We start from the raw sequence: 25870 nt of genomic DNA, 5'->3' as shown, positions 1-25870 counted from the left end.
TCAATGCTAGTGTAAGTGAGTGCCCCTTTTCACCAGTCAGATGATCTTGTAACAATGAAAACTTCCCGAAGCAAGAAATTCCGGGTACCTCAGCACGTGCCTTCCGTGGCTTGCGCCAAGTGAAGCCCCATTCAGCCCGCCAAGCCATGGCTTTCACGCCGAGTGATTCTAATACGCCAGTCCGAAGCCCTCGGCTACGTTGAGTTAGTGAGAAGTTCAGGACAAAGCGGGAAGTACCCCGGCACTCGTCGGCCTGTGATTTTTTGACCAGTCACAGACCAGTAAAGTCGCCCCCAACTGTGTCTTCCCATGGAATCTTCCACTGGCTTTGCTCGTCCCTGCGACGCCCCGACGCCATTCCCCCCCGTATCTTGGCTATTGGATTGAAGCTAGTCCCCCCAGTATTCTCGGTTTACTCCTTTTGTCAATCCGGGGAGACATGGGGGAACTGGGGTAACTGGGGAAATTCGTAGACTATATAACCACTGATCGGCATATCATGGCCCTCCCCCCATTCTTTGCCTCTCGATCTTCGCTATTATCTGGACATCATGTTCGGCATTCCGAAGTTCTTTGGCTGGAGAGGCAGGTCTCTGAACCTGGCCATCAGTTCTCTAGGCAGTCTTGATTTCCTGTATGAATACACACACTGTGCATAGAATTTGTTCCAATGGGTTTCTCTTGTTGAACTGGAAACTAACTATACTCCCCAAGACTCTTCGGTTATGACCAGGGTATCACAGGTGGTCTCCTCGACCTTCCCTCCTTCAATAAATACTTCCCCCAAATCAACCCCCTCGAAGAAGGTCTTGATGCAGCCGCTCGATCGCAGCGCAGCTTGAACCAAGGCATTGCTGTCTCAGCGTACAATCTGGGCTGCTTCTTTGGCGCTATCCTGACTATCTTTGTCGGAAACCCTCTCGGACGTCGACGCACTATTTTCTGTGGCTGCGTTATCATGGCTACTGGTGCAATCTTGCAATGTACCGCATATCATCTGCCTCATTTCATTGTTGGTCGCATTATCACCGGTATTGGAAACGGCATGAACACAAGTACTGTACCGACATGGCAGTCCGAATCGTCCAAAGCCCACGACCGTGGTAAGATGGTTATGATCGAGGGTATGCTGATTACCGGAGGCATCACGCTCAGTTACTGGATCAATTATGGTGAGTGAGAGTCATAAATCCGATTATGTGACACCCTAAGCGCAACGACTAATGCTCGTGGATTAGGGTTCTCATTCATCCCCGATCGCGAAGTCGCCTGGCGTTTCCCACTTGCTTTCCAGATCATCTTCGCTATCATCATTTTCTGCTCGATTCTCAACTTGCCCGAGTCTCCTCGATGGCTGGTTATGCAAGGCCGGGATGACGAGGCTGTAGAGATCCTCGAGTGTCTAAATGAAAAGTCTCGCGATGACCCTTACATCAAGAACGAGCTTCTCGCCATCCAAGAAACCGTCAAGGAAATGAACAAGGGCTCCTACAGGAGTCTGTTCAAGATGAGCGAGTATCGAGAATTCCATCGTGTGGCACTCGCCTACGTCAACCAGATGTTCCAGCAGATTTCCGGAATCAATCTCATCACCTACTACGTAAGACATTCGGTTGACAAATGGGTGATATGATACTTACAAAATTGCAATAGGCACCTTCCCTGTACGCACAGATCGGTCTCGGAAGTGGCAATCTCCCCAAGCTACTGGCGGCCTGTAATGGCACGGAGTACCTGATGGCAGCATTCATTCCTATCTTCATCATCGAAAAAGCTGGCCGTCGCCCACTCATGCTCTTCGGCGTATGACACCCTGCCCCTCACAATTGGAATTTCAACCCAATTACCCCCTTGTAGAACATCAGCTAACCAATATTCAAAATCCCAGGCTGCCGGCATGGCAATCTCAATGGCTGTCCTCGCAGGAAGCAACTACCGCCTAGTCTACTTGAATGACACGCGAGCCGGTATCGCCCAGGCCGTCTTCCTCTTCATGTTCAACACCTTCTTCGCCATCGGCTGGCTCGGCATGACATGGCTGTACCCAGCAGAGATTGTGCCGCTGCGAATCCGTGCGCCGACCAACGCGCTGGCCACTAGTGCCAACTGGATCTTCAACTTCATGGTTGTCATGATCACGCCCGTTGCGTTCGAGAACATTGGATACAAGACCTATGTGATTTTCGCTGTGATGTAAGTCCACTCCCCACCCCGGCTCTCAGCGCTGTTTAGACAACGAAATGGTGAACTAACACACACACACAGCAACGCGTTCATGTTCCCCTGCGTTTACTTCTTCTTCCCGGAGACACGCTACCGCTCCCTCGAAGAGATGGATGCTATCTTCAAGAAGTCGACAAACGTCTTCAACGCTGTTACTATCTCCATTAAGGAGCCATATCGCTATGACAAGCACGGCGAGCTCAAGCCTGAGTACCTGGAGGAGCACCTGAACCTCCACCGCCAGACTGGCGATGTACACGTCGCAGGTGCGAAGTTCGACAGCGATGACAGTGCGACCAGTGCGAACGAGATCAAGGCCTAACCTTGTCTTGTGGTGGGAGATGTAGTTTGTGTATGTTGAGTTGGTGCTTTTGTCTATACCCGTGGTGCAACCTTGGAAATCTGGCGTGGATAGATATACCGTTCATAAATATTGAACACACGATTTGGTTTCGACACAGTAGTTTGGTATTGCTGCTGCAAGTCGAGCCTTTGGGGCGGATTCTTCTGTAATATGTACGGACTACGGAGTAAAGAATGTATGAATCAATCTGTCTTCGATCTGCCCACGTGGTCTTCCCCGGATATTGCATAAAATCAAATTAGGAAGGTATTGTCCTCCGTGACTGCCCAAATAAACCAACAATAACCCAAGAGGGAAAGTACAACTTAGGGCAACCACGACTGGATGTTTGCGCCTGAGGCACCGGAAGGAACACACAGTTACCAAGAATGATGTAGATTCTTCAGGCTCTACAAAGATATGACTATAGACTATCTGCGCGACAAGCCGAGGGATCCGGGTATTCAAACACATCAGGTCGACATCCTCTCCAAGACTGAAGGAAGATGCTTTGCAACTTCAACTCCACTTCGAAATGGAAACAATGGGCGTGGGGGATACGCGTGAAACGCATCAAGAAGGGGGTAGAATATAAGAAGCAAAGATAAGTCTGAAAAACAACTTGCGCCGCCCTTTTGTTAACATTACATGGATGCCAGTGAAAAATACAGACAAGACGGCATCCAGGACAAGGACGAAAATTCAAACAGAGTAAAGGAAAATAGGGACATGGGGGGATCAAAGCGTTCAAATGTGAGATGCATCCAGCGCAAAGCATAGATAAGAGGGATCGTTCGTCACGGACGCATAGGGGGAATATTCAGATCGAGATCAAGGTCATATAGGCAAGCTCATTTCCGTCCAGCGGGGAATGTCTATCTGCACAAGACATACGTTGATATGCATGTGCGAGGGTCATTCAATTAAGCGTCCTGGGTACCGGGGACCGGTTTTCGCGAGATGGAGCCAGATGGCGAAGTTGGCGCGGACCCGGGAAGCGCGGGGAGGTCGCTAGTAGGAGCTGCAGTAGGAGCGGCTAGTGGACTTGAGACTGGAGGTGCAGCGGGGGAAGCCATGGGCGGGACAGCGTTGCTAGCGCTGTTGCTGCGTGCGCGTTGGTTGACCGGCATCACTGGCCGCTGCATGCCTGGAGGCCCATACGGACCGGGGCTCATGGAGCGTGGGCCAGCGCGAGGGCCAGGGGACATCGAGCGGCCACCGGGCATGCCACCTGGTCCTGGAACCATGGAGCGAGGCATTCCGCCGGGACCTGGGGACATAGAGCGGCCGCCGGGCATGCCGCCAGGTCCTGGGGACATGGAACGAGGCATTGCGCCGGGACCGGGGGACATCGAGCGACCGCCTGGCATACCACCTGGTCCTGGAGACATGGAGCGAGCGCCGGGCATACCACCGGGTCCTGGAGACATCGAGCGAGGCATTCCTCCAGGACCTGGGGACATTGAGCGGGGGACGACGGGGAACCGGGGGCCGCCTGAAGGGCCGGGGTAAGGACGTGGAGGCGGGGCGTGAGGAGATCTTGGGCGGGCATCTTGAGGATAGAATCTCCCACCTGGGGGTGGGCCTCCCGCCATCATTGGACGACCGTCAGGGCCCATGACGGGCGGGCCACGAGAGCCAGGAGGTGGGCGGGCGCGGGGCACCACGGGGCGGGCTGACAGGCAAGAGCGAGGTGCTACGCCTTGCTGGGGGTTATTGAGGCGCTGGCAAAGAGCCTAAAGGGACTTGTTAGCATTAACATTTCACTCGGGCAATTAGGGACACATACCCATCCATCATCATACGCGTGAAGCAAGCGAACTAGCGCTCCAGCGCGAAGTCCAAGCTCATCCTCCATAGAGGGGTTGAAGTCCATTTGAACGCGGTAAACATTGTTAGGGGGTGGTGGGCCAGCGGCCATACCTCCTGCCGCCCCCGCTGCACCGGCGGCATAGGCAGGATTGCCCGATGAGTCGGTAGAACCGGTGGGAGAATGGTTGCCCGATTGTGCGGACTGGTAGCCGTCAGAACCATTAGAGTCACGGGACGAAGCAGCAGCGGCAGCACCGATGGCTGCAGCACCGACTGCCGCACCTGCGACGGCCGAGCCCAAAGGTTCAGTGCTTCTTTCGGCGGTCGGAGACGGATTCTGGCTGACTGGCGCGGGAGCTGGATTGAAAGGATTCACAGGGTCACTGAATGGATTAGGGCTGCTCTCAGCCATTGGTGGAGTAGGAGGTGGCGATTCCCCAGTGAGATTGCGAGAGGCGACGGCGGCCGACCCAGCCGTCGCGCCTGCAGCGGCGGTGGTGGTCGGATTCAAGGCACCAGTTCCAGTGAGATCAGGTGCGAACTGAGTAACGGGACGGACATTGAGCTGTGGGGCTTGTACAGGAGTCTGCGGTTTTGAAGGAGGAGGCGGTGGGAAGGAAGCAGCGAAACCCTCTGGCAGGCCTTCATCGCCGAAGGTCTTCTCATTCTGATATCCCTCCTGGCTTCTTCTCTTCTTGCGGACAAAGAAGAAGATTAAGGCAGCTATCACGCCCACACCAAGGATGACACCGATGGCCACACCAGCCTTTGCACCACCGGTCATACCCGCGGAAGTAGTATTCCCAATGGCAGTGGGTGAGGCCGACGCAGCCGAGTCCGAGGCACTTCCAGCGGTGGTTGTCGCAATGAGGTTGTTGACATCCTGACTTGACTCTGTGGGCGATGCCGAAGTAACAAAGGAGGTTGTCGTGATAGGCAGTTCTTTCTCGCTGGTCGTGCTTGATGACTGCTTTTCTGTCGTTTCGGCCTGGGTGATCTTGGTAACCTCAGTAGTCTGCGCTTTGGTTTCATGAGTGGTGTGGGCCTCGGTGTGTTTGGTGGTGGTCGGCGGCTCCTTCTCCGTGGTAGTATGCGCCTTATCGGTCTCTTTGGTCTCCGTCGCTTGCTCCCTGGTTCTCGAAGGCGCACTGACCGCAGGGCCGACGCCAGCAGTTGGCTCTGTAGCAGTTTCGTGTTTGGGGCCACCGGTAACGTAGCCTCCCACCTCACCCACAAAGTCCGGATCTAGGGTCTTGTAGACAATCACGACATTATCGCGCTCCTCGACATTTCCTCGATCCTGTAGTTCCTCCACACTGCGCTCATGGCTGTGATGCGCATGACCGTGCATCTTGACGGTGTTTCAGTATCCCAGGATATCGTGCAGCGGTGATCTGGGTTAAATTGGGAACTTGGAGCAGACACTGCTCCTGAAAAGAGGGATGGGCCAAGATTCCGGAGCGAGTGATTACCGAGAATCCGCGTCTCTGGGCCGATTTGACCGCGTTGTGGAATGTGGAATAGAAAGAATGGACGACTGATCGGGCACAGCCGAATGTCAGTCGAAAATGTAAAAGAGAGGACGACGACTTCCAGGTCGTACAAATTGAAAGAAAGGATAAAAGAGGGACGAAAGAAGCAAACTACGCAAAAGAGATGAGAAAAGCCTCGAAATACGAGAGAGGCCTGGGGTACCACGAGGAGCCGAAATGAGATCTTGGGACCCTTGTGTATATAGATACCAGGCTAACTATATTAGGAAGCGATATGCAGCTTGGCCGTTCTATGATTGGTCCATGGATAGTACCTGACCCGAAGGAGATGAGACCCATGGCCGAGAACCCTGTGGACCCACTTTGCTGTAAGTGTGGCTGCCAGGTACGAATGAGCAGTGAGCACGACTTTGTACAACAACAATGAGACTGCCATGGGAGATCTATCGAGTACGTGGCTGTATTCCAGTAATGTCGATTCAGAATCTGAGCTCTGTCCACTTGGCATAACGCAAGGGAAATCCATCAGCGTTTCTGGCTAGCGTCGTTTGCCCGCCCCCTCAAGGCCCTTCGCTAAAGCGAGGCCCTGCACGGCATGCGGGGCACAGACTACGATGTTCTATGGTTGTTTCACCCTAACGTGACCGCCACATCTCATTGATTGCTGACGGAGCCCGTAATTTCCGGCGTTGCCGGAAATTCTGTTTTAATCAATCCGAGTTTTGCTAATGCAGGGCAGGCTTGCGCCACCATCCCGAGGTTGTTGTTATCATTATTACCCTGAGATAGGTCCGCCAGGAGTTACCTGAGATGCCACCTGGGAGACACAGTGATTGCATTTTGCCTTATCATATGACCATGGGCAAATATGGGTGGGTACAAAGCGTTGAACAGTCCAGTGTTCAAAACAGCTGATGCATAACGTTGGAAACAATTTCCGAGGTCAGGTTCCAGACTCGTGATTCTGAGGTCCACTTGTGCGGCATAATCCGCAGAGGCGCAGTGAGGTGTGGCGTAGCTCTTGTTGTGCATCTTCAATGTACCAGTCGTATGTTGCAGAGGTATCATTTCAACCTTATGCTTCAAGTCGCGGCGAAGTACGGATGATTGAGGGCCTGGGTCAATTGTTAGACATGGCTGTGGAATATCGAGTCTGGTACATACCTCTGCCGCGGAGAGTCTTTCACTGCTCTCGTAGCGCACTAACTGGCTGACCAAGTCGCGCCCGTTCGAAGATGCGCCCGGTAGTATGTCTTCCCATGTCCGAGGAGGATATGAGTGGAATTCTACTTTCCCCCAGTCTGGTAAGACCCGAACTTCCTGTGCAATGTTATGAATGATCCTTGTTTGTCCGGGGGTGAGGAAGCTTACAGGCCAGCGCTGTTCATCGGGGGTTCCCATCGTTTTGAAGATAGAGAAAATCAGCGATAAATCACTGCCTACGGGCCCCGAGTCAAAAAGCTGATGGTGGCCGACAGAAATTGCTTCTGCCACCACACACCCGGCAGCCCAGAGATCGAGCGCTTCTCCGTACCCTTTGAATCCAAAGAGAATCTCCGGGGCTCGGTAACAGGTAGAGCCCACGTCCGTTATTTTCTGCTCGGGAGGTTCAGATCCCGCATCGCCTTCTTTCCACGATATTCCAAAGTCGGCTAAGTAAGCCGGCCCATTGGGAGATTCCATGAGGATATTTGAAGGCTTAATGTCTCGGTGGAGTATGCCTAGGCCATGAAGATGGGCAAGGGCCCGGAACATGTCCCGCAGGATTGACCGTGTTTGAGCAGCAGTGACCATCTCTTGCCGAAGCAATCGGTCGAAGTCATAACGTACGAAAGGGAACACCAGGACAAACCTGCCACCGACCAGGTTGAATGTCTCAATCAGGGGAATGATGTGCGCATGAGAGGCTTCACGCAGCAGCCGCACCTCGCGGTGGACATCATGCGGAGCTGCCATCATATGGGGAATAGTCACTTTCAATGCTCCGATGGTTCCATCAGGCAATTTTGATCTGTAAATAATAGAGTGAAGACCACTATAGTGGCGGTGGCAAGATGCATATTGCCCAATTACTTCCCCGATCGAGTTCTCTGGCTCATTGAAGTCATCCTCGGCGTGCTCCAGGCTGCCAGGGACTGGCTCAGCAGACCCCGCTGCTTCAGCTTCATCAATTGCCTGCTGGCAGATTAAATCATAGACATCCTGGAAGGGATAATGTTAGTCGGAAAGGTGTTGACATTCATGCTTGGAAGGCGCATAACCCACTCTTGTGGTTGCCTGGTTGTACGCTTGAGTTTCGATTTGCTTCGCCTTGACCATTGCATCAGCAAAAGCGCTGGTAGGTGTCGAGGAGGTTTTCTGGTACGCTGTTGTACTGTGAGCGAATGAGTCAAGGTCCAGTAAATATGCAGACGAAACAGTCACTCACAGGGACTGTATGACTCGCAGGCGGTCTGTGAATCCGAAATCGTCCTTCCAGGACATGATGGGCAAGATGGGTAGGAAGTATAAGCCGTCTATATGGTTTGAATATGTCTCATAGCAAAGAGCGGATGCATAGTAGTAGATACAAGTGTGAGAGACCTATTCTGTCATAGCGTGCTAGTTAACTAACGGTAAGCGAGCTGCGCACCCCGCCCAAAACGCGCCCGTGAATTAGCACTTAACTAACAACTAACCAATCAGTTGCTTTCCCGACTCAATCCCATTCGGAAGCTTTTATTTCGATTCTATGGGATTCGCCAAATTAATCATGTTTAAAGCCCTTTCACCTCCTCATTTAATTCTAGTTCTAACAAGCCAAGGAGTAAGTCATCATCTTTCCATTTCTCGAGAGCCTTGCTCTTCCATGCCTCCCACTCCTCGTCTTCAAAGTTGAAGGCCCGCTGAAGTCCTGCGAAGAGATGTGGAAGTGTCTGCATATCTAGAAAAGAGCTCTCAAGCCCAAGAGCGAAGAGAAATCTCTGAACCTTCCTGCCCTCGACGACGCAGACGGCAAGATCTTCACGGCCCTTTTCGCGAAAGATGGCAGCTAGTTGCAATTCATCAGCGGAGAGCTCATTAGAGCCGTTGTAGAACTCAGCCACCGGCCACATCATACACGGGGAACTGAATGCCTCCGCCTTGGAGACAGTCTGCGTCCATTCCCAGTCTATGGTACCCACAATATCGAAACAGTCGTTAACCAGAATATGGTCACCCTTATCGTCCGGGTGCTTGAGAAAGAATTGCTCGCCTAGTGGGGCGTCTTTAAAGAGAGCGCCTACAATATCCTGGCGAAATCGATGGGCGAGGTAGGTGTCCACTGGATAGCAGGGGTCAATCTCGCCGCTAGCTATCATTGTGAGGTAGGACTCGAGCATAGCCTGAAAGCCCTCGAGCGAGGAAGAGAATGGACCGAGTGGCCCCTTTCCTACCCGGAATGTCGATTGATCTGCGAGACATCGAATGTTCATAACATCTCCCGCCGAGGAGACGAGTGATCCTATTGCTTCGAAAGGATGCTTATCAAGTTCGAGGGAAATATCAACCAACTGCTTCATGATCTTCGCTTTCTGCTGAGGTGTCGCCGCCTGCCAATCCAGAGGCTTTCCGTCCAGCTTTTCCATCAGAATGTAGTCAACTCCAAGCGGGTTTTCTGGATCAGATTCGCATGCCCAATCATAAATATTGGGCGTGGGAATGGAAGTGCACCGTTGAAGGTAAGTCATGGTGGCAGCTTCACTTCGAAGTATCCAATCACGGACTTCCCTCGGCGGTGATGAGGTTCTTGGGAGGCGAAAACGCGCGAGCCACTTGACATTATCATCGAAAGTGATCTCGGCGTGGCAGTTCTGGTTTCCCATCATGGCAGACAAGCTCTTGCGAGACAGGTCAACAGTACACGCGATGCCTTCTCCGGGCCCTCTGAGCATTGATGCACGGGAACATAACTTAGAACAATCTATTCGGACACTGGGCCGCAACAAGAAATCGCTTTTTGTGTAAGTGACGATGTCTGGTAGCTTCAATTATACTGACGCAGTGAAAACACCCTTTTAGAACTTCTCGGCTCCCTGGCCTCACCCATAACGGCAGGCAACTCGAACAAATTCCCTATGGCTACGCAAGATTCAGACGACAGCTTCGTTGAATCCATAGAAATACCGTCCTCCATTAAGGATATCTACACCGCGGCTTGCAGAAATGATCAGTCTATCGCAGAATCCTTGTCCATCCCTTCTGATCGAATATCTGCCACGTTGCTGGTACAGGGCCCTGGGAGGGAGGTTATAGCCAAGATTGAAGAACAGTCATTGGTGAGCGCGCATACTTCAGTCGCTAGCTAGCGCTCCAATATTGAACTGGTGACTGCTGTGAACGACAAAGACCACACTGCTGGTTTCTACCTCTTGGACGGTGTTTCCAGAAAGGTTCTCTATTCAGCGACCCAGAAAGGTGTGGACACAACACAGCCCATCGCATCTGTGATGTCTGAGAACTGGTTTGTTTACTCCTTCTTCGGCGATGTTACCGACGAGACTTCTGCCAAGGGTTACCAACTTGTGATCTCGGAGCTTTACGAGTCATCTATCCCCAACGACCGCGGTCCTTTGGATTACGCTGCAGACTTCTCCAGTCTCAATGGTGCTAGTGATGCCAGCCCCCCGCTTCCTCACGTTATCTCCCAAGCCTTCATCATCCCTGAGCCTATCTCCCACATGGCTGTCACCCAGACTCGCCAGGGAATTACTACCCGCCAGCTCCTTTGCACTCTGCCAGAGTCGAGCTCCATCGTTGGCATTCCTCGGCCTGTTTTAGACCCCCGCCGCCCCGTCGACCGAGACCCAACCGCTTCCGAGGCAGAGGAAGGTCTTTTCCGTTATGCCCCACTGCTCGAGTTTGATGGCAAGTGGTTCATCACTCATGCTCGTGATGTTTCAGATATCAAGACAGTACTCTCCGAGCCCACTCTTCTTGAGAGTACCAACCTCATCTTTGCATTCGGTGGCGATATTTTCGGTACAAGAGCCACCCCTAGCCAAGCCTTTGATGTTCTTGGCAAGAGCTTTTCCAAATTGCAGCTCATTCTTGCAGTGGTAGCGTTGGCAATCGGTGTGGCTTTCCTAGCCCCCATGGTGAGTCATTCATCTTTCTTCCTTTACATCGTCGATGCTAACAATAAAATTCTTAAACCCGGAAGAAGCAGGTCAACTTGCTGTGGAAAGCGAATTAGAGATCCGAGGTTTGACTTTGGCTAGAGATGCATATACCTGATATGACGCTTGTTTAAGAATATAATTTATAGTTTTTACAGCATTCAATTTAAGATCAAGACCCTGCTGGTTGCAGCATATCGCTCAAATGATGCCCCCTAAGCACTGTCAAACTATAATCCCCAGGGCTATATTGTCTGTTTCACCCCATTGATAATTACGGGAGTTCTTTGGAAAGCATGCTGTAAAAAACAATTGTTCAAAAAGGATACTCCAGGTTCACAACCGTTTAACTCCACCTTGGAATGCTCTTTGTTCTGATTTGACATCAGGAGAAGTAAGATCAAAAGAGGAGATTTCTTCATCCCTAGAATGAGTTGAGTATGCCTAGTCAGTTAGGGTAAGTCAAGTATGCGGAATTTCATACTTAATCTTACAAAGGGTATCTTAGACCTGCAAGACAAACATGCCTCCTCTCTCCATCGGATGGAGGCAAGAGACCTTTCAATCTATCTAAGAGTGATTCCCGGTGATGTTCGTATACCATTTCCAATGCAAGATCCAGGATTTGGTAGTCGTGTTGTGATGCTTGGATATTCTGTTCGCATATACACAGGAAGTGCGACAGATGCTAATGCTAGTTTTCATGACATAAGTATTTAGCAAGTACCAGGCTGGGAATCACCTCTTACCAAGCTAGAATGGTTGATGGTAGGCCCATATCATTCAGGTCTAACACGAAACAGTGCTGAACTAAAAGAAAGCCCCAAGGGTGAGCCCCAAATGGGCTGGCCACAAGGTGTAGTTGAAATAAGCCTGCGCTGGCGCATGCGACTGGGTTAAAAGCAAGTAGGTCAAGGAGATATTTCCCGCAACAAGCCCGAAAATGAGGGACTGGTTTCTTGTATGAATTGAAAACATAGCAAGATTTTCGCTCCATTGAAGCAAACCAATAGCCCAAATGATAAGTAAGGCAGTGCAACTAAGGTTACGTCCGACCATAGCGTCGGTTGCCTGCTGGGGCGTAGTATATAGTGGTGGATTCAGGGGTGGGCTTAAGACGACATGGTTGATGAGAGTAACAAGACACATAACGCTGAGACTGATGATAGCATAGCTGCAGGCATTGAGTTGTTCAGGCGAAAGAGCTGTCATTCTTGAGAAAATGGTGAAAATAGAAGCATATGTGCAAGCAGATAAAACTTTTTGGTGCCCGAGCTGCAATAGTCGTGGGGAAGGCGGAGAGGGTGGACAGAAGACCGGTCGGAAGCCACGAGCCCACGACTATGAATTAATATTGGCGAAGAAAATATGGGTCGGCGATCCCTCTCAGGTTCGGCCAATCAATGCACTCCTCTCCGCGGCTCTCCCCGCTGTCATTAAAGTCACGTGATACAAAGAGTTATTGTGTAGGCAGGACCGTGGTCCGTAGGAGACTTGTTTCCCTGCTGAGATCTGTCTTGGTAACCGTAAGCCTATGTTTAAGATAAGATGGCACGCATATTATGAGTACCAAACAGTGAGCAGTGATGTACTACATATGAAGAGTCTGTATTTCCTGTATAGGGATGGTCGAACTGTATGATCAAATCAGATTTCTAAATTCTACCGCAGATTGTTGCAGTATGTCCGCTTTCATTCGGCTTCGCACAGATTGAGGAGTTGCTTCAGCTGATTATCCTCTCTATAGCGTTCTAAGGACACCGCCTTCCAGGTTTCCCAGTTTGGATTCCCTTCGAAGCCCAATGTCTTGAGTAGCCCGAAAAAGAGCCCAATGAATCCATCCCAATCATCAAGGTCATATCCGCAACAAAATTGGAATCGATGAAGAAGCCGCCCATTCCGGACTATCTCCCCAAGATCTGGATGTCCTTTCTCTTCCAAGCACTCGGCGAAAAAAACCTCGTCTTCACCGATATGATCAGCCCCTTCGTAGAAATCGCCAACCGGAAGAAGCACAATGGGCGAGTTGAAAGCTGCTGCTTTCGAGTCTGTCTGCGCCCATTCCCAATCAATAATGCCCGTTATGTTGAAGTCGTTGTCAACAAGGATATGGTCACCCTTTTCGTCCGCGTGTTTCAAGTAAAACATCCCATCGTCGGGATCATCTCTTGAAGTAATTTTGGGTACAGTTTCTAGAAGGAAACGGTGTATCAGGAAAGCATCAACTGGGCGGTTGACGTAGGATTCTTGTCGTAATATCAAATCCAGTATCAATCGAATGTGCGCGTTGAGATATTCTTCTGAAGACGAGTAAGGCCCAAGCATTCTCATATGCATGTCTTGAAAGTCAGCCAGAGACTCTCGTGCAATGGGGCCAATATGTGAAGAGCTTTGCTGATTGAAAGAGCCCATCACCGAGAAGGGAAACCTTTTCAATTCAATATAGATGTCTGCAAGTTGGCTAGTCACTCTTCGCCTCTGCTGTGGGGTAGTAAGAGACCAGCGCAAGGGTTTCCCAGGCAACTTCTCCATAAGAATATAACCAACACCGACAGGGTTTGATTCGTCTGGATTGAAGTCATAAACCGTAGGAACAGGAACTTTCGTCTTGCGTAAGAATTGCAAGGCTGAGACTTCACTGCCCAGTATGTAATCCCGCAGCTCCGGGGGTGGAGAAGTTGCGTTGAATCTTCGAATGCGTGCGAGCCAGCTGATTCCATCCTCGAATAAAATCTCGATGTGATAATTCATGCCTCCCATAATCGAGCTGCGCAATGTTCTATCATATTGTAGATCTTGGGCCACGGAGCACGCGAGACCGTTTCGGAGACTGCTAGCGCGTTGGGTGAGCGCTAATATGTCTATCTTTCCAATAAGAGTCGTGATTTCTTGCTTTTCAGCCTCTTGAGCAGCAGGGTGGTAATGATGCTCATCCTGTTCAGACCGAAGAAGTCAGTAGCTGTTTCAATTGGTAGGATTTGATTGACAAACCTCCCAAGTTGGGCATGCATGATACTCTGGCCGCAGGTGTTTCACGCAAAGATGGAGACCGCAAAGGACGCAGTCCCCATATGTACGAACGGAAGGTTTAACGCAGCCATCAAAATCGCAATGCCAAATTGCCATGGTTGGAAATTGAATGGCTACATCGTGAAACGGCGAAGTAAGATGATAATATGGATCTGTCTATTATTCACCCCTGGTGGCTGGAGTGAATCGACGAGTGCCCAATAAGTGATATGTCGAACTTACATAGACCATATACGAGTTACACGTGTCATTTACTGACGCAGTAATCATCGCAGACATCACTATGCACCACACAGACCTCCTAACCTGTAAGCATAATTTATGCGTAGAGTTGAACGCGGTCTATCAAAACGGCACGCATTGGTGCGATTTCCTTGTTCTTGATAGCCTGGATTGCTAGTAAGATTCTACCCTCTTGCTCTGCTGGGTTTCTAGAGCCCGCGGACGCGAATTGGTGGCATAGTAGGTGGTTGAATTCATTTGTTTGAGTGTAATTCCATGGACGCGTTTTGGATTGGGTGGATGTTCGGTGGACGAACTACATTTAAGGCACTAAGGCATCAAGGCATTAACTTCCAACGGGCGGGATGATGTCATGTGATCCATAAGGGGGCAGTTTGCCAGTTACAGTATTGTAACATCGAAAACAGATGCATAGGTGGGGTGACTGACTAAATACTGCCAAGTATTGTAATACCAGAACATCCTCCGTCATTCCATCCCTATGGTCGTCCTCGGCCAACATGGAATGACACGCTACCAACTGACACTGACACTTCGGTCCCGATCCCGCATTCAATTCCCTGACCTCATTGGGTTTCTCACTTCAAGGACTGCAGGGATATCTTGGTTTCCCTTTCTCATGTTATGCGCTTCGTGCGCCATCTTGCCATACCCCGGAGTCTGAACCATGGAGCTCTCACGACAAGAGTACCCAACGTTGTTGGTAAGATTGAGCAGCGCAAACCCTAAGGTCAACCATTATGGTGGTTCTAAGCTTACCATTGGTGTTATTTGCTCTGTTCAGGCTACACTTAATCCCAGCCAAGCTGCAACCGTCCTCGCCGACCGCATAAGACTCATTAACAAAGTCAATGCGGATATCGCGGATTACTTGCAGGTATGGCAATCCGAGGCCCGATCCGATCTGGTTCCTGAAATGGTATCTGGTGCGGGGAAGCGATTTTGGTATTGACAGATTGGCGATAGGAACGACGCCGCGTCGAAGAAGCTTATGCCCAAGGATTGCGGAAGCTGGCGCATAGGCCACAGCAGGACAATGGAGCTGCTCTTGGGTAAATCAGACTTCCCTGGAATTATTGAAGGTGCCTTGCACCCAACAGAGTCTCTGACCTACGGAACTAGTATTTTCCAAATCCCCTGGCAACGCATCATCAACGCCACCGAATCGCTCGCCGTGTCGCACGAGACCCTGGCGACCAAAATCGAGGAGGATGTCGAACGACCTCTAAGGGAGTTCAGCAAGGAGAATCGCGACATGCAGTCGATGCCTGGCATCCAAACCAGTCTGGCGGGGTTGGCAAAGAATGTGGAGAATGCGCAAAAGAAGGTTGACAAAGCTAGGGCCAAGGGTGTCAAGGGTGCAGACAAGCTTGCCGTCGAGATTGCCAATGCCGAGGAAGTTCATCAGCAATGGGACTCGCGGGCCCCGTTCGTTTTTGAGCAACTCCAGGCCGCAGACGAGAGTCGACTCAACCACCTTCGGGACGTGCTAACGCAGTTGGAGACCCATGAAGTGGATCAAGTTGAGCGTGCCCGCGAGGCCGCTGAAAGCTGCCTGAACGTCCTCCTGAATGTTCAAACAGAAGATGAGATAAAGACTTTTGCAGCCAAAATGGTTGGCACACGGGTCCCTAGTGCACCCATCTCCAGACGACAGACTGAACGGGCGGAGACGCCCATTGCACATGAACAGGGACCCCAGCGCACACAGACTGCCCCATTTGAGTCCCAACACTTCACGCCACCGGCAGAAGCACCGCTTCCGTCCACTCCACACATTCAAGATGATGCCGCAAGCCAGCGATCAGGGGCGTCTGAAAGGCCTGTCGCTCAGACTCCGCCAGGTAAGTTTTTCGGCCGGGCTTTGAAGTCGTTCTAGGTACAGTTCCAATTGCTCACGATTTTTCCAGTACCTGAAGCACAGCCACGGCACACTCCTCTAGGGGGTTTGAGACGTCTCGGCACCGTCATGAACAGGAGAAAGAGCGTTGTTGTGCCCTCTGGATCCTTCGACAGAAAGGCAGAGAAGAAGCGTAGTCCCTTCTCTGCATTCAAGCGAGCTGATTCTCGCGATATGCAAATACCCGAATCTCCACCTCAAACCCTCTCTGACCGTCCCGACACATCCTTTACGGATCAATCGTCATTGCGAAACCCTAGTGTGTCTCAAGATCGGACCGGATCGTTGACTGCTACCACTATCCCCGAGGTGCGCTCAGAGAGCATCTCGAATGGAACTACAGCAGACGCTCAGGCTGGGTTGGCCAACAATAATGTCAACCAGGTAAGCCACAGACCAGCCAATTTACAGTTACAGTGTGTGCAGCAAATATTGACTGATCACTTTTCAGCCACATGTCGATTCGGAAGGTTTCAGCGAGCGTCCTTCTACCATTGATGAGATCACGCGTGCGCAGAATGAAGCAGCTGGGTAAGTGGGCTTTGGTTCGTAGTGTCGACCGCATTCTAACTGTATCACCACAGCCTAGATGAGTCTGGTCTGAATCTCACAATTCGCGACCAACCCATCTTTGAGGATGAGAGCCAGGCGAAGCAGGCCATGGATGACATGGCAAATACTCTCCGAATGGTTAGTAACAATTCCTCGCCGGTTCGCAAGGATCGATTGCGCTAACTGACCAATTATATGCAGCGGGCTCAGCAGACAGGCATGAGACGCAACGCAGGGACCATTCGTGGGCGCCGTGACGTTCGTAATACCATCTTTGTTGCCTCGCCTACCAATGAGTTGCCACCATCCTCGGCCGGATCGGGATCACAGCCGCCAACCTCTCCAATGAGGCATATGGCCTCACCCAGCGTCACCCCCAGTCTTGCTAATGATGACCATACGGTTTCTGATACTACGTCCGTTCGCTCCGGACACACCGTTCATGGCGCCGGAGCTACAATCCATCCTGATCTATATGAGCCGGGCCTGAACGCGTCGATCATTGAGACAGTCAATGCATGGTTCTCCGAGGGCAATGTTACCAAGTCCTTCGTTGTGGGCGAGCTTGCTCTGGCAAACAACGCCGCGCCCGGCTCTGCGGTAGATCAAACACGCATCCGCCTCGATAACTTCCAGGTGCTAGAGAAGGTCGCAGCCAATCCCCATTTCGTCCAGGAGGTTGCCAAAGATGCCGGCGATGAGAAACGAGGCGAATACGATATCCGCCTGGGCAGCATCTCTCGCCCCATGCCAACAGTCGCATTCAAATACCAAGTGCACGTCGACCCAGCCAACCCCTCCGCCTACTGCCCCGTAATCTTCAAGCCAGTCTGGAACCTAGAAGAACTCCAGGCCAGCGCCATCATTTACTATACGCCCAACCCATCCTTCATCTCCGCCTCAGCGGAGCCAATTACCCTCAAGAACCTCGTTCTAACCATCAACCTGGACACCGCCGCCGAAGATCAGACCACCAAGCAGCCACGCGAGTCAGTCGCCCACGCCACCAGCGCCGCTATGTACCCCAACACCGGCGCCACCTTCCGTCGCAAGACCTCCACCGTCACATGGCGGATCCCGGAGCTGGAAGTCAAGACTGCCACCACCCCAGGCGCAGAGGGCAAGTTCCTCGTTCGCTTCGTGACTTCCACCCCGGGACCTCGCAAGGGCACCGTCGAAGCAAAGTTCGAGCTTCACACGACCGACTCCACTTCTCGGCTCGGCATCACCCGCGCAGCATCTGAGGCAGAGCAGCCGGAAGTCGATCCATTCGCCGACGACGGCCGTGAATCTCAGTCTTCGGCTGCGTGGCTGGGTGTCCCGACTGCACGCAAGCTGGTCGGTGGGAAGTACGTCGCTTCCTAAATCATGTCTGGCGCAATGTGGGATCGAGCTGCTTGCTCCTGATTGTATATAACTCATCGGGACTAGGCGCTTGCTCTGTGCGATTCTTCATTTCCCCTGCATTATTGTTCTGCATGCACATCCCTAGCGGTAGCAGGCAGCGCCCCCCCCCCCCCCACCGACGGGTGCATCCAACGCTGTGGATGATGTCCTCGGTTACTTTTCCTTCGGCTATTTTCAATTTCTTGTTCCGCTCGTCGCCTGTTCCGAGTCTCCTTGCAAATAGCGATTCTGTGCTTGTCTGTTGTTGTTGATACTGTGTGTACTTAGGCATTTACTCGAGTCTGTACCTTCGCCAGCCCCGTGTCAATCGTTCTAGAGGGTTTGAATTTTTATTGTTTGGGGGATATTTAATGAAACGGAATTCGGTTGTTTTATCTTACAATCTTCAAACAGAGAAAAGAGGGATGTATGTATGGCATGCATAACATAAAAGAACAGGATGATCGTTGAAAGTAACATTGAATACAACATAGCACAGATCAACATGTGCCGGGGAATCACAGTAAAGACATGGAATAGGCAAAAGATCGAAAGGCCTTGAAACAGATATGATATTCATCCAAACGTATCACATCCGAGCTGCACGGGTAGTCTTATCATAGAAGTCCAAAGTCATGGCAGCCAGGAAACAAGGGATATCCTTCCTCTCCTCGACCCAAAACTTGATAAGAGGTTTGAGTTCCATCGCGAACAAACTATTCGGTCCACCCGAGACCTTCATGGTACCATTCTCACCATCGAAAACAATCGAGTTCTCTTCCCCATTGCCCATGCTGCCAGGCCCAGAGTCAGAAGGCGCATCGCTATCGCCGTGCCGGTATGCCGCCGAGAGATGGAACATGGAAGTGACGCGCACTCTACCATTTGGCAAGAAATCAAGCTTGAAGCCGAGGAGAGAGGCGACGGCTTCCCGGAACTCGGATGACTTGGCTGTCCAGATTTCCTTTAGGCGGCGCATACGTTTCTCTTTGTCGGCGACGGTCCGCTCCATGTCTTGCATCTCCAACTTGATGCTTTCCAGTGTGCTGACTGGGACGACCTTGACATCGGTGTGGCCACCGCGGAGCTGTGCAAGAAGGTCTTTGTTTGCAGCCTGGAGAGTGGCGAGAGTAGTCATTTTGATCTTCTCGGTCTGGGCGGTCGGATTATCGCGTAGTTCAAGGACGCGTGTCCGGGACTTGGCCTTCAGAGACTTGATCTGTGACTTAGCTGCCTCGAGTTCCCGGCGAGCGAGTGTGGTCGCCTGTTCTGACTTGGTCAGATGCTCTTGGAGCTTGCGGTTCTTGCGGGTGAGGACAGCGAGGCGCTCGGTTTCAGCCTCGCTACTGGCGGGAGATAGAGGTCGTTTGACGCCCCTTGTTTCGGCTTCGTTTTCTTTAGGCGCCTCCTGCTTAGAGAGCTCCTCATGCACCTTGTGAAGCTCAGAGCGGTATTCGTCGACGAGCTTTTCAAGATGACTGATTTGTTCGGCCTTTTGCTCGTCGAACTGTGTCTGATCTCCGTTCATGGTGGCCTCTTCTGCATCAAATGTCTTTAGCTGCGCACGCAGGTATTCAACTTCTTTCACTGCGAGCGCACGTTGACGCTCAAGGCGAGCTCGAAGTCGGAAATCCGCGCCACCCGCTCCTCCTGTGGACGCGGTGGCTGCGACTCGAAGTTTTTCCAATTCCTGACGCAAGTTGATTTTGTCATTTTCAAGATTCTTGACAGCTTCATCCTTCTCGAGGAATTGTGCCTCAGCAGTGCCAAGACGGTCCAGAAGTGTGGCGATCTCAATTCGTGCTTGGACCAGCGCTCTCACCACGGCTTCTGGGGAGTCAAATTCGGCGGATTGCTCATTCTCCTGCAAAAGACTAGTCCAAGATTGTCGCTCATCTTCCAAGATTTGCTTTTGAATCTGAACTGTGCCGAGTTCTGCTTCGAACCCTTTCATCAACTGGAGCTGATTCTCCAACGATCTCTTTTGTTCTTCGATAACTTCGACATTCTTCGAGATTTTGCGAAGGTGACGCAGTTCCGTCGTTTGATCACGGTTCGCTGTCTCCAAGTCCCGAATATGATTCACCTGTTCAGAAAGTTCCCTCTTAAGGACAGCCAAAGCTTCGGCGTCGTTCCCTTCGGCTTTCAGTCGAATGTTCTCCGCTTCAAGTTCGGCTACCTCAGTTTCACGTTGTGACAATTTCTCCTGCGTTGACTCCTGCGATGTCCTGGCAGTTTGCAGATCGGCGTGGAGTTCTTCGATGGTCTTTTGTAAAGAGGCGCGGACAGTCTCCAGCTCGTTGATTTGGTATTTGAATTGTCGTTCTTGGTCGGAAAGCTGAGCCTGCGTGTCGTTGAATTCTTCCTGCAAATTCTGGTTCTCATCTTGAAGACCTCTAATCTTGCGTTCAAAAGCAAGCTTCTCATTCAGAGCTTGATCTTGGGTTTCTTTCAGTTCCTTCGCGAGTGCATCGCTTTTATGGGTGGCCCGATTGCTCGCCGATTCGGCAGTCTGCAGCAAAGCAACCGTCAGTTCGGATTTAGTGAAGCTGATTATTTGTGGCATCTCACCTGCGCCTTTCGAAAGTCGGCATCTGCCTTTGATTGCAGATCGCGAGTCTCTTTCTCGTGACGAAGAGCCTCCAACTCCCGCTCTTGCTTGATGTTATCCAGCTCGTATTTGAGAGTACTTAGTTGTACGCGTAGCTCCTCCTTTTCCGCATCTGAACGAAGCCGTCAGCTTTTTGTCCCAGGTTTCTTGTGTCGGTCTGAGAAGGGGATCGTCTCACCATGAACGGGTATATGAGACTGAAACTGCGACTGCATTAAACGGCCAGACTGTCGCATAGCACCGGATCGGCGCATGGTACTTCGTGCGCCGGCAGGGGTCGAGGGTGAACCGAATCCCGCAATAAGCTGGGAAGCCGGTCGGTTATTGTGGCTATTGTCCATCTGATCGAGAGGCCGGGGTGTCAGTTGTCACTCAAGAAGAGTATGGAGTCCCATTGAAGCTCACGGTTAGAACCAGGCTATAGTAAGCCCCACGAAAATTCGTGTCTAATGGGGCATGAGGCACGAAGCACTGCACAACTTGTTCCAGAGCTGTCTTGAAGGGAAGATAGTTAAACGGACGCGGGCCTTGTTTGGGATTATGTCAGCAGCGAAGTACGCCCAAAAGGGATTAGTGCCATGTTAAAAATTATTTCGATTTCGGCATCGAATTCTCAGTCCACGACCTTCACCTGCGACTCGTCTCCTTCCACCTCGGTCTTTCGTTCGATTTTACTCAATTTCTTCCGCTTTATACCCCACAACCGCTACAATGGGCAAGGACAAGGTCGAGAAGAAGGACCGCGCTGAGAAGAAGGAGAAGCGTGCGGAGAAGGATGGTGTGCACAAGGTGAAGAAGGAGAAGAAGGAAAAGAAAGACAAGACTGCTCTCGTCGAGGCAGTAGAGAAGGAGATCGGATCTGAGGCCATGGAGGGTCTTGAACAGACCAGCCCTGTCGTCAAGGGCGAGGCTGATGCCGATGCCACTGTTGAGCGCCCCGTCGGTGCCCTCGTGCCCTTCGCCAACCCATTGGTCGAGGACAAGCAGGCCAAGAAGGTCCTGAAGAGCGTTAAGAAGGGTATGTGTTTTATCTCTTGCTTTCTCCATGCATATGTTGCGATTAGTGCACTTGATAGGTCTCGTCGAATCTCGGTGCCGACTAATCGCAATGATGTGCAACTTTTTTTCTTATCTTCAGATCATCCGTGCTGACTTTGATATCTCTAGCCGCTGTCAACAAGACTCTCAAGCGTGGTGTCAAGGAAGTCGTCAAGGCTCTCCGCAAGTCCCCCATCCCCGCCGCCAACGCTGCCATCGGCGTTCCCAGCGGTGTCGTCGTTCTCGCCGCCGATATCTCCCCCATGGATGTCATCTCCCACATTCCCGTCCTGTGCGAGGACCACGGTATCCCCTACGTCTTTGTTACCTCCCGCGCTGAGCTCGGTGCCTCCGCTGCCACCAAGCGTCCCACCAGTGTTGTCATGGTTACCCCCAAGGCCGCCAAGGGCAAGAAGGAGGATGATGCGGAGTTCACCAAGGTGTTCGAGGAGCTTGCTGGCTTGACCCAGAAAGAGCTCAAGAAGCTGACTGTCTAAAAATGTTCTCGACTCGTCTCTTTAACCTTTTGTTTTATGCTCTTCCCACGCTGTTCACTGCGAGTGGGTTCTCTGGTTGTACAGGTTTATGATACCGTCTGTTCCGACGGTGCATGTCGTTTGGGGTCCGGCCTATGGGTATCTTTCTATTTGCTCTTTTTGCAACTCGGCGTTATTTCAATGGTGTACGAAAAAGGCAAGAATTTCAATGAGATATCTCCAACCTCATCAGACTCGTCATAATCAAGTAACCCCAAACCCCTGTCTGCAAGCTGCATGAACCACGTTGTGATCTGGGGCTGTATGTTGTATGCATACACCGTCTCCGAAAGTCTAGCAGTGCAATGCTCTCCAGCAAGACAACAGCCGGTGGCTCATGAACATGGCCTTGACCGCCTCCACTCGCCAGTGGTCTTTAGGTTGGGCCAGAAAGTCATTCTCAAGTCCCAACTCTCGCAATATCTGATAGAGCGCGAACTGAACAATTCCAGAGAGTAGGTGGGGTCATCACAGTAATTGAGTACTAATACTAGTATAGAAAAGCCAGGCCTGAGCACTGTTGACCTTGCATAAAAGAATAGACTATTAACATGACGTTCCCATTCCGGCGCCATAAATATGATCAGTCTATACGGCCCGACGCCGAAGTCCAAACAAGGGATGAAAATGCATGCCAAAGCGCAACAAATGTCAAGCCCGGGCCAATCAGCATAGCGCCCTGGCTAAATCCGGTCTCCGAGATCTTCAAGCATCGGACTAAATTCAACACTGGATCTGAAGTCAGGCGCCACAGCTGAGAACGGACTTCCTTACGAGCTCTGCCGACCAAGGCTGTTGTCGGAAGATGATTTAAAGAAGATGAGCGCCCTGGTTCTGCGACGCAATTCCATTCATTCTGCCTATACTGGCCCTATTTCAGTCAATTAACTCTCTTTGCATATCTACCTCCTCGACAATGCATACTATCCGCCCTCCACTCTTCGTACTTGCATTTGTCTTGGCTGTCACCCAATTGGCAACATCCCAGCCAATCCGGACCAGCAGATGGGTTAAGATAGCCCAATTCCCAGACCCCAATGCGAGCGGGACTTGGAAGGTCTTCGAGAAAGAGGGATTCGACCTATTGCCCGACCCACCACACGTCAGATACTACCAGGTCAGTGATATCCTCGCACAGCCTATATCATAAGCCAGCTACTGAACTAGGTATATATAGAACCCAATATGGCAAAAAAGCCAGAGCAACGAACCCACAGAGCAAGAACCACCAAGTAACCGCTATGTGAAGGGAGTATCCGAATCGGGCAAACCAACCGTTTCAATCCTGGTCCCAGAACGAACCACCGGGCAAATGCACCAATCCCTCCAGCATACGGAAGAGCATGGACATTCCACTTCCGAGGACAAGGAGAAATCTATCAATGCGATCCACGCACTCGATATCCAGAGACAGAAGCATTATAGTGAAGTCTTGCAATATCTTCACATGAAACATGACTTGAATACCAAGTACAAAGACCTGGTGTCCGCTTCTTCTTTGTCCTCTTCATCATCGGGCCAGTCGAGCTCTTCCTCTGCATTCGGCTTCTCTTTGCCGAGTATGAGATCAAAAAACGTGGTATCTCCGATGGTTATGATCCTTTTAGTGGTGGTTTGGATTGCCATTTTCACCGTCGGGATCCTGGAATTGGGGAGCTATCTCTGGAGACGGAGGATGCAGACTTCCAACAGGCATAGCGAGGAGCGGAATGTGGGTGATGAGAAAATGAGAATACCGCTGAAAGTTATTACTGAGTGCAGTCGGCCGGCTGTGACTGGGTATGGGTATGAGGTTTTGAATGCCTCGCCCAGGAATTCTGAGTCGGACTCGGCGTTGGAGTCTGATGAGGATGATTATCGTATTATTTGATACCAACACACATTCCATGGAACTTGTACATAGATTAGGGTTCCCAAAGCTTTAATTGCTATTGTTAATACTGGGTGGGAAGATGTATTTAGTCAAAGACAAGGCACGCGAATTCATAGGTTACACTGCAGCGACGTCGGGCAAAGTTCATGGAAGTTCAAGATATCAAATTTTGATGTGCTATTGTACACAGAGATAAGACGCAGTTCGTAATTTCATATATAATCATAGCTTCAGCTCAAGGCCAAGCCGAATTCCAAACACTCGCTTTCGGGTTTGAAAAAGCGAAAAAGACACAGATGATCACATATCAGATACATGTCAGGCTTAAGCGCGCTGCTCACTCTCCAAGTGATCATAGACAGTCCTCTCAGCACTCACGCCCTTCTGATCATAGCGACCAGCGTTATGGGCAGTACCAGCATTATGGCGCTGCATCTGGTTGATAGCCTCCCGGCTAGGGTCCTCACTTGAGCCAAGCTCCTCGGTGAAGCTAGCATTCTTCGCATCACCACCCTCGAAACCACCTGCGGACTGAGTCTGACCAGCGTTGTTCTGGCTGTGTCCACTGCCGCTGGCGGCGGAAGAATACTCGCCAGCCTTGAGACCCATTTGCTGCTTAGCGGCGGTCGAGCCGCCGGCGTAGCCAGAAGTGTCCGAGTGTGTGCCAGGGAAGTTGCCCTGGCCAACTACCTCCTCAGGGAACTTGTCTGCCTTTTGACGGTCCTCGCGGTAACCGCGAACAGAGGTGGGGTCGAGCTTCTTTGAGGCGGAGGTGTCGGTGTTGTTCACTGTGGAATTGTCTGAAGAGGCGCCCATGGGCTGCGCGCCACGGTTGCTAGAGAAGCCACCGCCTTGGCGGATGGACTCGGCGGCAAGCGAGTCGTTGGTGATGGGGCCAGAGGGCTCTTCTCGGGGTTGTTGGTAGCGGCGAGGGTCGGTGGTGACCTTGGTGCTGCGGCTGCCGGGCTGAATGGGAGTGCCTTGGAGATCCATATTGGCTGGGTGTTAGGTTGTTGAATAGGGTACGAGATTGTTGATGGGGCTGATTAAATAGATTGATTTTGGGATGTGAGATGAATGGATTGATGAAGAGTCTACGCGGTCGCGATGGCACTTCTATATAGGATAGCAGCTGAGTACCTGGCGCTCCCATAAGAAAGCAATTGCAGGTCGAAGAAGCATTTGATGTCATACTTACGCTGGTCGACAGCCGTTGCAAGGGAGAAATGTTGTACAGTTCAATCACATCAGTCGCATCACGTCAACTGGAACTTTCGATGGCGGCAGGACAAATCGAGGCGAGGGAACAAGTGGAGTCGAAACTCCTCTCTGATGCATTCATGCTTCTCGAAAGAACCGATCAACCGAAAGGGGGAACCCGGACCCCACTTGCTCCAGGATTCATTCGACTGAGATCATCTCCATTCTGGCAATGTTACAAAAAACCTGTGAGGCGATTGACGTCAAGTCTAGGCCTTGACATGCAAACAGTGCAAATATTCTTATTTGCACGTCCCACGCACCGACCTTCTAGTACTTCGTAGGGCCCGGTACTGTGTAGGGGTTTACTGAGTCAAAAGCTGATGGGAAAAAACATAGGAAAATATATATAAATTAGTAGAAACTCATTAACCAATACTCAAGGAATATATGAACTTTTGTCGTGCTGTGAATGAAACTGAGATTGGTGCT

The 25870-nt window shown here is 51.2% G+C and overlaps 11 protein-coding genes across 11 annotated transcripts; 5 read left to right on the top strand and 6 right to left on the bottom strand.

Moving 5' to 3' along the window:
* Window positions 1-551: 551 nt before the first annotated feature.
* N7515_004802 (uncharacterized protein) lies at window positions 552-2545 on the top strand (the record flags this gene model as incomplete). Its single annotated transcript, XM_056665546.1, has 6 exons — window positions 552-634; window positions 715-1172; window positions 1239-1600; window positions 1654-1803; window positions 1889-2193; window positions 2266-2545. The coding sequence occupies 6 exons, from the start codon at window positions 552-554 to the stop codon at window positions 2543-2545; spliced, it is 1638 nt and encodes a 545-aa protein (XP_056522496.1).
* Window positions 2546-3489: 944 nt separating this feature from the next.
* On the bottom strand, window positions 3490-5729 carry N7515_004801 (SH3 domain protein; the record flags this gene model as incomplete). Its single annotated transcript, XM_056665545.1, has 2 exons — window positions 3490-4302; window positions 4356-5729. The coding sequence occupies 2 exons, from the start codon at window positions 5727-5729 to the stop codon at window positions 3490-3492; spliced, it is 2187 nt and encodes a 728-aa protein (XP_056522495.1).
* Window positions 5730-6953: 1224 nt separating this feature from the next.
* Window positions 6954-8355, bottom strand: N7515_004800 (putative cell division protein kinase (Ctk1); the record flags this gene model as incomplete). Its single annotated transcript, XM_056665544.1, has 5 exons — window positions 6954-6986; window positions 7036-7191; window positions 7243-8073; window positions 8137-8245; window positions 8300-8355. 5 exons carry the CDS (start codon window positions 8353-8355, stop codon window positions 6954-6956), a joined length of 1185 nt encoding a protein of 394 aa, XP_056522494.1.
* Window positions 8356-8627: 272 nt separating this feature from the next.
* Window positions 8628-9785, bottom strand: N7515_004799 (uncharacterized protein; the record flags this gene model as incomplete). Its single annotated transcript, XM_056665543.1, has 1 exon — window positions 8628-9785. The coding sequence occupies one exon, from the start codon at window positions 9783-9785 to the stop codon at window positions 8628-8630; it is 1158 nt and encodes a 385-aa protein (XP_056522493.1).
* On the top strand, window positions 9718-11086 carry N7515_004798 (ER membrane protein complex subunit 1; the record flags this gene model as incomplete). The annotated part of the gene is made up of 4 exons (XM_056665542.1): window positions 9718-9854; window positions 9896-10169; window positions 10200-10988; window positions 11054-11086. The coding sequence occupies 4 exons, from the start codon at window positions 9718-9720 to the stop codon at window positions 11084-11086; spliced, it is 1233 nt and encodes a 410-aa protein (XP_056522492.1).
* A 1615-nt stretch (window positions 11087-12701) lies between these two features.
* Window positions 12702-13769, bottom strand: N7515_004797 (phosphotransferase family protein; the record flags this gene model as incomplete). The annotated part of the gene is made up of 1 exon (XM_056665541.1): window positions 12702-13769. The coding sequence occupies one exon, from the start codon at window positions 13767-13769 to the stop codon at window positions 12702-12704; it is 1068 nt and encodes a 355-aa protein (XP_056522491.1).
* A 1180-nt stretch (window positions 13770-14949) lies between these two features.
* On the top strand, window positions 14950-18099 carry N7515_004796 (uncharacterized protein; the record flags this gene model as incomplete). The annotated part of the gene is made up of 6 exons (XM_056665540.1): window positions 14950-15201; window positions 15238-16126; window positions 16193-16566; window positions 16634-16691; window positions 16772-16872; window positions 16936-18099. The coding sequence occupies 6 exons, from the start codon at window positions 14950-14952 to the stop codon at window positions 18097-18099; spliced, it is 2838 nt and encodes a 945-aa protein (XP_056522490.1).
* Window positions 18100-18709: 610 nt separating this feature from the next.
* On the bottom strand, window positions 18710-21072 carry N7515_004795 (coiled-coil domain-containing protein MAD1; the record flags this gene model as incomplete). The annotated part of the gene is made up of 3 exons (XM_056665539.1): window positions 18710-20632; window positions 20692-20843; window positions 20910-21072. 3 exons carry the CDS (start codon window positions 21070-21072, stop codon window positions 18710-18712), a joined length of 2238 nt encoding a protein of 745 aa, XP_056522489.1.
* Window positions 21073-21442: 370 nt separating this feature from the next.
* N7515_004794 (40S ribosomal eS12 domain-containing protein) lies at window positions 21443-22266 on the top strand (the record flags this gene model as incomplete). The annotated part of the gene is made up of 2 exons (XM_056665538.1): window positions 21443-21749; window positions 21899-22266. The coding sequence occupies 2 exons, from the start codon at window positions 21443-21445 to the stop codon at window positions 22264-22266; spliced, it is 675 nt and encodes a 224-aa protein (XP_056522488.1).
* Window positions 22267-23221: 955 nt separating this feature from the next.
* N7515_004793 (uncharacterized protein) lies at window positions 23222-24175 on the top strand (the record flags this gene model as incomplete). Its single annotated transcript, XM_056665537.1, has 2 exons — window positions 23222-23422; window positions 23483-24175. The coding sequence occupies 2 exons, from the start codon at window positions 23222-23224 to the stop codon at window positions 24173-24175; spliced, it is 894 nt and encodes a 297-aa protein (XP_056522487.1).
* A 327-nt stretch (window positions 24176-24502) lies between these two features.
* N7515_004792 (uncharacterized protein) lies at window positions 24503-25171 on the bottom strand (the record flags this gene model as incomplete). Its single annotated transcript, XM_056665536.1, has 1 exon — window positions 24503-25171. The coding sequence occupies one exon, from the start codon at window positions 25169-25171 to the stop codon at window positions 24503-24505; it is 669 nt and encodes a 222-aa protein (XP_056522486.1).
* Window positions 25172-25870: the final 699 nt, after the last annotated feature.

The sequence above is a fragment of the Penicillium bovifimosum genome, assembly GCF_028826915.1.
Source record: "Penicillium bovifimosum strain IBT 22155 chromosome Unknown utg000004l_segment0_segment0, whole genome shotgun sequence".
In the NCBI taxonomy this organism is placed as follows: Eukaryota; Fungi; Ascomycota; class Eurotiomycetes; order Eurotiales; family Aspergillaceae; genus Penicillium; species Penicillium bovifimosum.
This window is presented reverse-complemented; position numbering and strand designations above follow the sequence as displayed.